An 11,862-nucleotide genomic window follows, 5' to 3' on the forward strand; every position below is an offset into this window, starting at 1 on the left:
TCTAAAAATGAAGGCTGTGCATAAAAGCTTTAAATGGATTTCTGCTTAGAGATTAAACAGAAATATCTTTACTGTATTTTCTACCCCCTTATCTTGTAGTACTTTACTCTCCCTCCTCCCATCTTTCTTACTGTTTCAGTTCTCCTAGTCGTACCTCACACACTCCTCTCCTTTCCTCATCCCTACTTTATCTGCCCATAAATATACATAAATCTGTCCTGACAGGATACACACTCCCATGCATGGAAGCAAAAAAAACAAGACCTCACATATAGAGAATGCTTTAGGATCTATTTTAAACGTTACGCTTGAGATGGATTTTTTTTCCTTCACTACAGTCTCTCCTACTGTTGCACTTATCAGCTTTTCTGGTTTTACATTTATTACTGTCAGCCTGAGCGCACACACAGACTCAGATATGCGTGTGTTCGACTTCATCCATCCCTCCGCTCAGCAATATTGTCCCCCCCTCCTTCTCCAGCGGCTCATGCTTCTTTCTTCTTATCTCTGAATGAATGAGCACAGCATGGAGAGTCTAGCTGTTCCTCTGACCGTGTTTATATGTGCGCTGTGTCTTGGAGGATTCCCTAATATTTCCTGCATGTGTGTTCAGCCTCCCGTTTGAACCTGAATGCAGCTCCGGTGTGAGTCACTGATCTAGCAGTGAGCTGACTGCAGTACTTCTATTGTTCAGCGGTGCGGCTCATTTTTATGCTTTTACTCCTGTTATGCTACAAAATACAGAGTAAACATAATACACATAATCTCCATTTCCTATGTTTAAGCTAATATATAGAGCCACTTCTGTATTAGTGTACTGGTTCCCTGTTCTTATTCTATTGTTAGATTTAAAGAAATTCAAAATCTGAGGAAAAATTGAAGGCCTCTGATTAAATGATTCCTTTTGGCTTCCCTGGAAGACCAAACGGTTTTGTTTTTCTACCAATAATCCCTTATTGTTTACCTTCAGGTTAATCTAAAAATAAACTAGATCTGATGTAGTGCTTCCACTCTTAAAGGAATTTTATTTGGACCTAATTAAAAATAATCCAGATCAGACCCTACAGGGGTTGACGTTCAGGATTTTTACCACTTGCCCTTCGGGCAAGCGACTTTCACATTTCATTTGCCCAGAAACAATTTTTACTTGCCCAGTATAATGTTTGATAAATATAGTTCCTAATATTCATTTTTGTGTATATATAAATGAAACATGTTTGGTTTTTAAATGTTTTTTGGAATTCAGTATTTTTTAAGTTTCCAGGTTCCTGGTGTGTATATGCATGCGTCAGATAATGAACTCAAGCCTACATTACCGTGTTAACATGCTTTTTTTAATCCTTCCTGCACATTCTTTTCAAACTAAACTTTGCTTTAAACTGTTGTGTGCTTGAAAAAATATAAATTGTAATGTTAAAAATCTAAAAAAAAACAGGTTAAAAACTTAAGATAAATCACAAGACAGAAGTCAATGTCACAAATGAATAACTTTTATTTTAGAGCCACGGTATGTTTATACAAGATAATACTATTATTATAATGCAACTTTTCTAGAGAATCATTATACATAGTTATTTTATAAAGGGTTTCCAGTCTTACATAATTTCAGAATTCCCTGACTTTTAACTGACTCGGGATTAGTTTTCCCTGACAAAATAAATGCAGCAACAAGACAATAATTATAACATAACAGGTCACCAATTTAACATGTTTAGCTCTATAACATTTGAATTTACCACTCCAATTTTTTGCGATCATCGCACTTGGTTGGCGGGCAAATGCAATGAAATTTGTACTCTCCCAACAATAAAAACTACTTGCCCCGGGAGATCGGGCGATGGTTAACATCGAGCCCTGCCCTATATGTTGGTGTTTTATAAATAACCAATATAGCATCAAGTAATACAGAATTACATACTTTTAAGTTCATATGTCTGTCACCTTTTTTATAATTAATGCTTTTAGCTAATGAATTAAAATTTTTTGCTCCTCGTTTCTTTAAAATGTTATGACTGGGTAACCTTATTTTCACTGTAAACCATAGATGGAAAAATCGGGGGGAAACTATCTGTAATTATTTTGTGAGATATTTTTTACTGAATGACTAAAGGGTCTTTTACTTCAAACCCTTATGCATAAATGTTGGATCATAATGAGTCAGATCTTCCCCCTCACCTTTTAGTCATAGCTGCATTTATTTACCAAGCAGGAAAGAAGCAGACCTAAAACTGTGTTGTTGTTTTGTTCCTTTAGCTCCACTAACGAGGTTAAGAATCTGCTCCAATCGATGCCCAGAACCAGCGAGCCCAGAGAGGTGCTGTTTGAAGATCGGACCAGAGCCCACGCTGATCACATCGGTCAGGGCTTTGAGCGTCAGACCACAGCAGCTGTAGGGGTGCTGAAGGCCGTCTGTGCTGTGGAAAGGTAGGAGATATGGTCTGGAGGTGACACGCACTTATTGTTTACACAACTTCTTCCATGACGGATGGCGCGTCATCGCTCTGTTTTCCTCCACCCTGCTTCAATTTCAGCTCGGAGCCTCCTCGTGTAACCAAAGATGTGGTGTGTTTCCACGCTAGTGATTTCCCTTACGTCGTCCAGAGGCTGCAGTTGGACTTGTACGAACCTCCGCTGTCTCAGGTGATCATTTACACACAACCACAAGCAAATAAGCACACAGCGATTTCCCCAATATGGTAGAGAATTTAGCCCGCTGTGTTGATGTATCCACGTCAGTCAATGCTGCCCCCTGGTGGATAAGATGCTCTTTTTTTCTAGTTTAATAAGGAGACAGTAATGTTGATCAGTGCTAATAAAGGCTGAAGGTTTGGAAAGTTAATTTTCTTTATGCTTTTGAGGTAAGAGGGTTTTTTTTTCAGATGTGTTTTGTAAGAAATAAAAATCTGTGAAAGCAGAAAATAACCTCGATATTTCTGCACTGTATGCCTGGTTTTTCATATTTTATAAATACTTCTTCCTTTTAAATATTTCAGATCGCCACACTCATTTTATCATCAAATATAGATAATATTAATTAACTTATAATGGTTGTTATTCACCAAGAATTTCCTTGTTAAAGGCTGTATGTGTAAATAAACATAACACCTCACTACTGCCTGATCTGTAGCATCAAGATTTTAATAGAACTTTTATTACAACATTAAGTAGGCTCTTAATATCTCATAAGGTGTTACGTTGTGCCTTGAAAAGTGAGAAACAAAATATTTGTTCAAAATATCAGGTTTGCTTCATTACTTTTTTGGCGTTAATAATGTGAAATGTCCCTTTATTAAGTTGTTTTGTCTGATAGAACATTCATTAGCCTGTTGCTCACATCCTGTGTCTGATTATCATAGTGCGTGCAGTGGGTGGATGATGCCAAACTAAACCAGCTCCGGCGGGAAGGCATCCGCTATGCCCGCATCCGCCTTTGCCACGACGACATCTACTTCATCCCCCGCAATGTGGTCCACCAGTTCAAGACAGTGTCTGCCGTCTGCAGCTTGGCGTGGCACGTCCGCCTGCAGCAGTATCACCAAAAAGAGGAAGAGGAGGAGCAGCAGAGCGAGCTGAAAGAAGAGGAAAACGTGGCCGTGACCAAGGAGCAGGATGGAGAGAAGAGAGAGAATGAAGTGAAGGAGGAGGTGGATGTGGCAGATAAAAGGACGTTGCTCACTGAAGTAAAGGAAGAACAAGATGATCGTCCTCTGTCCGCTCAGCCCTCTCTCTCAGATGTCAGCAAAGATGAAGAGTTGGAAACCGGAAGGAAAGAGGATGAAAAACCCAGATGGGATTCTTCTCCTTCAAAAGCGAAGGCAGAGGCTCCAGCTTCTCCTTGTAAGAAGGAATCAGCATCGCCTCTTCCTCCTCCTGCTTCTCCTTCTTCTCATAAGGACATGAAATCCAAAGGCTCAGCTAAACCTCTGCCTCACCTTCACTCAGACAGCAGGACGGGGTCTTCCGGTACAAATGTCCCCCCGTTGGCTCAGAAATCCTCATGTTCTCCACCGTACTCCAAGTCTTCCACCTGTGTGTCATCCTCTCCTTCAGCAGGAACTGCCTTCACTTCTTCTCACACTTTGTCTTCTACCTCTCCTCCTTCCTCTGTTTTGCCCACCTCTTCTCCGTCTACTTCCTCTTCCTCCCTGACGAGTCCCAAGTCTGCGGCAGAAAGTCTTTTAAAAGCTCTTCCACCTTCCAACGGTTCGTCTTCCTGCCAGCTACCTGCCTCTTCCCAGTCGGACAATAAGGATTTGATCGCCCGGACGCAGGCGCAGTCAGACGTAAGGATGTCGCAGGGCCGACCTGCCGCAGACCGATGGACTCACCCGGCAACGGAAACACGGACACAAACGCCCTCCGAGTCAGAGACGAGGACTCACAGCACCGACTCTGACTCCAGGACATTCAGTGATTTGCATAAACATCTGGCGCCAGACGCCTCACGGCCAGGGGTCTACATGCAGCAATACCCATCCCCACACCTCCCTCAGATGCTTCCTCCTCCTTTTTCCCCCCTCCTGCCCCACTCCCATCTTCCTCACCAGCCTCCCATCCTCCAACAAAACCCCATCTCCAGCCATCCCCATGAGCAGCGCTCTCTGAACTCTTTCCTCAGTCAGGCGGGACCGCCACATTCGGTTCACCTGAACCACCCTTACCCGCCCCCCCAGCCCAGCCTCTCCTCACAGTCTCACTCCTACTTCCAGCCTCCCCTCATGTCCCCCTCCTCCTCTTCCTCTCAGCCCCTCACCAGCTCCCAGTCTGTCCCGCCTCATTTCTCCTACCATCACCAGTTTGCCAAAACCTTCTTCCCCCCCCAGCACTCCGGCTACCCCTCTCACCCCTTCCTCCCCCATCAGTCCTTCCTCCCACAGCCGCCCGGTTCTTACCCACTACAGCCACAGTACCAAACCCCAGGACCGATGCAGCCTCAGCTCCATTTGTCGCAGTCTTTTACTCCCCCTCAACCCCCTCCTCCCCCATCCTCCACACCGCCTCCGCCTCCTCCCCCTTTCCCACCTCCTCCCCCCTTTCCTCAGCACTCCCCTTCTATCTTCCCTCCTCCCCCAAGGCATGATGATGAGCAGAAACAGATTTTATAGTGGTATTTGTACATAGTGATGCTAAATTTAAATAACTGTAAATGTAAGAGGTTTTGTTTTGGTTGTGCTGTTGTAAAACTGTAAAAAAGAACAGAGGAGGAAGTAAAGTGTGTTATTAAGGAGCCTGGGACTAAAATACCGTGCCTTTCTGAAGCATTTATACCCTGAACTTCTCATTTTGTCACACTACAAATAATCAGCTTGAATATATTTTATTGAGGTTTTACTGGACAGTCCAACATGAAGTAGTGCAAAGGAAAATGTGTTAAAGATTTTAAAGATAAAGATATAAAAAACTAAAAAAGTGCAGCTTTTATTATTTAGCCCCTTTTAAGCTCAACTTGTTAATGTATTATAGCTGGGAGACTCTTGGAAGTATATCTGGGGGGAAAAAAAAATAAAATCAATGAAGCTGCTACCTCCACTTTGTTTCAGAGTCGTGTGCAAAATCTTTCCTCTCATTTTGTTTCCTAAAAGGTTCCATTTATCTCTCATAAGACCAAAACTCCTTGATTCGGTTGAATGCATTTCACACTTTCCTTTGCACTAAAAACTTGCTTTATTTGTGTTGGTTTGTTACAAGCTCTAGTCCAGTTAAATACTTTGAGATTTGTGTTTTTTAACTTAAGTAAATATAACAGCAAAAGCTCAGTGGGTATGAATTCTTATTCAAGGCATTGTATGATCCCAGACCCCACACTAAAGAGCCTCAGATTTTCCTGAGACTCAAATTTAAAACTCTTCTACGTTTCATTTTACTTGCAGGAAGCGAAGGGTGCATCTGTTTTAACCCCAACTGGTTCAGTTCAGGTCCCTGGTTGGCAGAACCCGCCATCAGATAGGAGGAGAAACACGTTTTATTTCAATAAGCCTTTTAGATTTTTTTTTTATAAGAATTGCAGCTCATGCTTCTACTTTGGGGGTTTATTTATTTCAGTTGTGCACTGATTAAAAAGCATTTTCTCTATTTATCAGTGCCAGTTGGTGGTGGCTGCACTTTTCTCACCGTTTTGTATTTAGAGCAATAAGGCTCTGCAATAATCCGCTGAAATAAACAGAATTCTCTATCTGTGTTTTTACTGACATTTTAAACAGACGGTGGAACACATGAAGAATGTCCAAAAGACTTTTCTAAACTTTTCAGGTGTTTCATTGGCTAAAAGGAAAGACCATGTGAAGTCTCGAGGTCGTTTTCTACCTGTTGTTCTAATATCACTTTTCGATGTCTTTGGCTGTTTAGGTGAGTTTTAGTTGAGGAGTTAGCTCAACATCAGCCAAGACTGTCTCAGGAAAACACCTCCATCTCGCTTCATTGGTTTTACTGTTACGTTGTTTTGTTTTTTTATGCAGAAAAAGTGAATTCTTAACCAAGTTATGACTGAAATGTTGCAGATAAGCTCCTTTAAACGTTTAGCCATCCAGATACCGGACAATTGTAATTCAAAGAGCAATATGCAGGAGTTCAAAACTAGGCATGGGTCGGTTAAAGTACAGCAAGGAATTAAACGGTTTGGGTTACAAAGCTGTGCTGCCCCTCCCTCACCTGTTGCTGCACGCTGCCAGTTTGTCAGCTGAGGTTGCAGGATGGAAAACATTCCCAATGAAGGGGGAAAAATACAATCTGTTAAAATGAAGAATGAAATTAAAAAATTGGCAAGTTTTAATTTTCATTTATGCTTCTCTTTTGTTTTTTATTAACTGTTTTATCTGTAATTATAAACATTGTATTTTCACAGCAGTAGGAAAATTTGCTGATTTTTGCTTCAAATAAAGAGGAAAGATTGTGTTTAAGCCGTCAGGATCTCATGCTAACCCATGCTTAGTCATGAAATACATATATTTATTTATTTCTGCTCTCAAACTGACATTTTTGATGAAGTGTTGGATCTCTGGATGACTTCAGGCTCTTCAGAGACTAATTTAAAGTGTTTGGTTTTTACATTTTTACAACAGATGGTCTACTGTTTAGAGGTTGTCTCCACAGCATTATTAATAGGTTTACCGGTCTCGTTTTGCAGCAGTGTTCAGCAAAGCTTTTATTTATCAGCCAGGGACTGAAGCGACCTGTTTGTGGCCCACATCTGTGGACCTTTTAAAGATGACAGCACCAGTGTCTTTTTCCTGTTGGCCGTCTATACTGGAGTACAGCCCACTCGCTAATGTAGCCCAAGACATTTCCCCAGTGCCTGTCCTTAACTGTGAACTCCTCAGTGCTCCACAGGCGCTCAGCGCAGGGAGTTTTGTCCTTTTATGAGTCGCAGTTGAAGTTCTCTCTAAACTACGAGAGCACTGCCTTAATTTGGTTTCCAAATCCGCTGAAAAGCCTCCAATTATCTATGTTTTAAATAAGACTCAGAAGAATGCTACGCTGTTTTCTTGAATTGGAAGAAGAAAGCCTTAGCTTTTATTCCTGCCTCAAACGACTCAGTTTTAAGGACTCTACTCGCTGTGGCTCTGGGGAGATAAAGGTGATAATTAAGCACTTGATGGCAGTCGTGTGGCGCTCTGCAGCTCTTTTTGTGCTTTGGGTTTAGACGTTACAGACATGACAGGATTTTTTTTTATTTTATGTGAAATTGTAACAAACCCTTCGGTTGAAAACACAAGTCCTCAGGGGCCAGGACTGTTTTCACAGAGTTTATTTATATCGAGTTTTGTTTATTTTTTCATGCTAGTTGTTATTTCAACTGTCAGCAATGAAGTGTACATAAGAGTTTTTTTGTAAAGAGGTGGAAAAAAAACAACTTGTAGTGTGGTTTCTACTTTAAATATGAGCCTAGCTAATAAAAGGTTCAAAGTATGAAAACTGTATCACGGCGAATGTTTTGTCTGTTATGATTGAATGAATTCAACTGTTTGCATCTGAAAACTATTTACAGACTAAATTTAATTTCACATCCAATTAAACCTAAATGTAATCCAACTTGATTTAATTAGTTTCAGATTTATTTATCACAAAAATAAACATATTTCCAATCAAAGTTCAATGATTGCAGGAGTCTCTCCAAAGTCAAGCACAAGGCGACAGTGGAACGAAACACTCTGAATAGTAAGAAACTAGCCGAATCAACCTTAGTATGAGAAACCAGCTACTTTAACCATTTCAGAGGACAGGAAAGAGGTACCCTCTTAGGCAGGGGTCTGCAACCTGTGGCCCCTGAGCCACATGTGACTCTTTGGAGCCTTAACCATGGCTCTTAATAGTGGCAAAAAGTATATATAGGGGTAACTAATATACCATAATAACAAATACCAGTCCACGAAACTTTAGTGGTTTTTAAAATATCTGAATTGAATTTATTTTAACAACCAAATGCTATTAAAAGAACCAGACATGTTTTTAGAGCTGTTTGTTTTTTTAACTTGAAAATTTTGTTTTATTACTTTTTTATTATTTACATCAAATAATAGCCTAAGGAAGGAAATCCATGCTTTATCGATCGTTTTTCCTTATTTTAAAAGCTAAAAATACAAAGACTGGTTGACTTGTGGCAACAGATTTTTTAGAGGCCGATATTTAACAGAAATGGGTCGTGTTTTAATAAAACGTCATACATTTTGTGACTCTATTCGACTCTACGTAGCCAAGCTCGGGGTAAAATGGCTCTTAGGATTTGAAAGGTTGCAGACCCCTGCTCTATGGAAAACTAAACGTATGAAATGTAAATAGTAGCAGTAGCTTCATTAGGGATACTACCGGTAAACAGAAATACTGGACTGAGGGTAGTTTGGCAAGAACATGAGGAGTATGAGGAGCTGATGGCAGCAGCAGCTTAGTTTGGAATAAAAATCCACGTAAATACAGAAGCACTGAGTCAGGAATACTTTATTCCTGAAAAGAAGAGAAAGGGAACGCTTACGTTACATTCAGTAACCATGAATTTTTTGCATAAAATTACTCAGATTGAAGTACGACAGCTGATAAAAGGATGCATGTATGCTTTGTAATGCTGTTCTTTAGTGTTTTTTTATTAAACTGTCCTATTTATACCGATGCGCTTCCAGACTGCATCTCTGATTCAGGAAGTTGACACATTCACCTCAAACCAGATTTTTTTTTTTATGTCCATATTTGCTTTTGCGCCAGATGATCTCAGTCGACCTTTAGAGCTTTCTAACTGAAAACCTGGTTTAGAAAGATGAAACTTTGCTGGTGAAGATTCTCAGTCATCCAGGTCATAGACATTCCAAAAAAAGTTAAAAACAAACCACTAGACTTTGTTTTCCAATTTTGTAGATATTTTGCTTCCCATCCAGGATGCTTTTTCTATTCAAAATGTCTGGAGTAGTGTTGAGCTCCAGGCTTTATAGGAACATCTTCCAACTTGGAAAACAAAGTCCCGTGGTTTGTTTTTAACTTTTTTTTGGAAAGAAAAATGAAGCTACTAAGGATTTTTTTGTGTGAAGACTGAAACCGCCGTTCCATTTCAGGATATTAACCTGCTGTTAAGTCATAAATATGTTAAGAAGTGTTGTGTAATATTGTTTAAACGTTTGCATGCAGCCTGCTTAACTGCATGTCAGACAGGACAGTTTCCTTTAAAGGGCAGCCTCTCCTCTGGTGGTTCGTCTCTTCAGGCCATTTCAGACACCATCTCCCCTGCTCTGGAATATCAATAAGCCACAACAGCAAATTATCAAGTAATAGAAATGAGTCATTTATTAATTACATCACATGCATACAGACTCTATTGGTGTTTGTTTTTCTTTTTTGAGTAAAGTGCAAAAAAAAAAAATGTTGGCACAACATAAACATTTGTACAAGAACATCTAAATGGGGCTGAAACCCAGTTCACAAATAAAACTGTTTGTAGAAAGTCTTCAAGTTGGACCAACCCTGCATGCAAAGATAGAATAACAGCTTATGAGATGATATATATAGAGTAGAAAAGGGGCAATATCAGATGGATTCTAAATGACGGAATGATGCTAGGAGGTTTGCTAAAGAATGGAATGAGAAGTGTGCAGGAATCCAGCCACAGCATGTGGAAATAATCTATAACGATACATGCACCCTGAACTGCAGCCTTTCACAAACTATTTAAATATTAAATAATAATGAACATTCGAAATAAAAGTTTACTTTCTCCAGTGTTGGTTTCACAGTTTAACAAACAGTTTGACACTTTTCTCCATCATTTGACCCCCCGCTACTATAGAAAGTGTTAGGACTACAACATAAGATTGTTTCAAGCCTCTCGTCTTTCAGGAAAAATATTCACCCCCAGTTCAACCAGTGCGCCCAGCAGCATGGTCCACAGCGGGATGCAGACAAACGTCAGCTTCAAATCGGCCAGTTTCTCCAGTTTGGCGCACAGCGTCAGGCAGAAGCCCAGTTTGAGCAGCATGGCGGTCAGGTACCAGGTGCGCAGACGCAGGTCTGGCGAGCCGTTGCGCGGGTCGTACCCAGGTTTGCAGTGCCCCGCCATCTTGATGGCGAGCATGAGGATGAGGATGCCATCAAAGATCCAGACTGGAAGGAAGATGAGGAACCAGTTCCATTGCACCTGGGGAGAGGAAGAGGAGTTTATTATTAAGGTAATGAATCATTTAGAAGCAGAGGGGAAATTATACAACCCTAAAAAAATAAAGCCAGATATTAAAGAGGTGTGGGGAGCAAAATATACTGTGTTAGAATGTCCTAGTCAAAGTCTAGACCTAAATCTAAGAATCTGAGCTACAATTCAGAATATTTAAAAACTTTAAAACACATTTCTGTCTTCGTATAGCCTAAAATACCTTTAGCTGTAAAGCAGGGAGACATTATTGTCTCAGGGTCTCTATATAAATATTTAAAACTGAAATATTTTGATTAAAAACTAGGAAAAAAAAATCAATAAAGATTGTAAGAAAATGTCATACCTTCCCATCCAGTTTCAGCACCAGCATAATTAGAAACACCAGGGTAAAAACCCAGGTCAGCAGAACCCTCTGAGCCAGAGACATCTCACTGTCCGGACGGCCTCATCACTGCAGACAATCAGCTGTTAGTTTATCCATTCAGTGTAAACACGCAGCAAACCATTTATGTTACTGATGATCAGAGTAACACTGATGCTGGGATTGAAAGGACAGGGGATCAAGGTTGGCAGTAGGCTACAGTAATATAAAGCCCGATTGGTACAACATACAAAACTGATTTGATTCAAAATGAAATCGAATTAAAAGAAAATTAAAGCTTTTCGTTCATTGTAGGCAGACAATGGCTCTCAGCTAGCTTAGCTTAATGCTTATCGATTGGCTAACTTACGTTAGTGTAGTCCCAGCTCCATGTCAAGCATCTTTTAGTCTCCCTGTACATCAGAAATCGATTATCACAACAGTATTACAGCTTATCATTTACATTGTTACGGTTTTTTCCCCAATACGGGAATATTGGTTCCGTTATTTTCGAGTTTGTCCCGCCCCTCTCAGAAACCCATTGGTTCTTTCTTTTGCGTCATGCGTCGGTCGTACATGCCATAGATATAGAAGACTAGAAGCTAAACACATTAACAGAGAGCACCAGGCCGTATCTGTATCTAAACGCAACAGTTTTATTCGCATTTATATTTTACCAAATTAAATGATTAAGTCGGTTCGATTGTAACGGGAAAAGATTTCTTTTTTTTTTTATATATATATATATATAAACAAAATAGTTGAATAAATACGTGTTTTTAAAATAAAAACGTGTAATGTTGAGGTTTGGTAATTTTTATAAATCATATTTCATGAATTATTTTTTTTACCATACAACTTAATGACGATATTTATA

General features: G+C 40.0%; 2 protein-coding genes across 2 annotated transcripts in view; one reads left to right on the forward strand and one right to left on the reverse strand.

Moving 5' to 3' along the window:
* Positions 1–7,844, forward strand: part of LOC107094610 (round spermatid basic protein 1-like) — a 34,796-nt gene extending 26,952 nt beyond the window's left edge. Inside the window, exons 7-9 of the mRNA XM_015390341.1 lie at positions 2,254–2,424; positions 2,532–2,640; positions 3,357–7,844. Coding sequence (XP_015245827.1) covers positions 2,254–2,424; positions 2,532–2,640; positions 3,357–5,105 — 2,029 coding nt within the window. The 3' untranslated portion in view covers positions 5,106–7,844. The remainder of the gene's footprint in view (positions 1–2,253; positions 2,425–2,531; positions 2,641–3,356) is intronic.
* A 1,901-nt stretch (positions 7,845–9,745) lies between these two features.
* On the reverse strand, positions 9,746–11,521 carry tmem60 (transmembrane protein 60). The gene is made up of 3 exons (XM_015390322.1): positions 11,356–11,521; positions 10,968–11,075; positions 9,746–10,612 (listed from the first exon to the last, which is right to left on the reverse strand). The coding sequence occupies exons 2-3, from the start codon at positions 11,049–11,051 to the stop codon at positions 10,295–10,297; spliced, it is 402 nt and encodes a 133-aa protein (XP_015245808.1). The 5' UTR covers positions 11,052–11,075; positions 11,356–11,521; the 3' UTR covers positions 9,746–10,294.
* Between the last annotated feature and the right edge of the window lie 341 nt (positions 11,522–11,862).

Source organism: Cyprinodon variegatus, unplaced genomic scaffold (assembly GCF_000732505.1).
Source record: "Cyprinodon variegatus isolate N-32 unplaced genomic scaffold, C_variegatus-1.0 Scaffold493, whole genome shotgun sequence".
In the NCBI taxonomy this organism is placed as follows: Eukaryota; Metazoa; Chordata; class Actinopteri; order Cyprinodontiformes; family Cyprinodontidae; genus Cyprinodon; species Cyprinodon variegatus.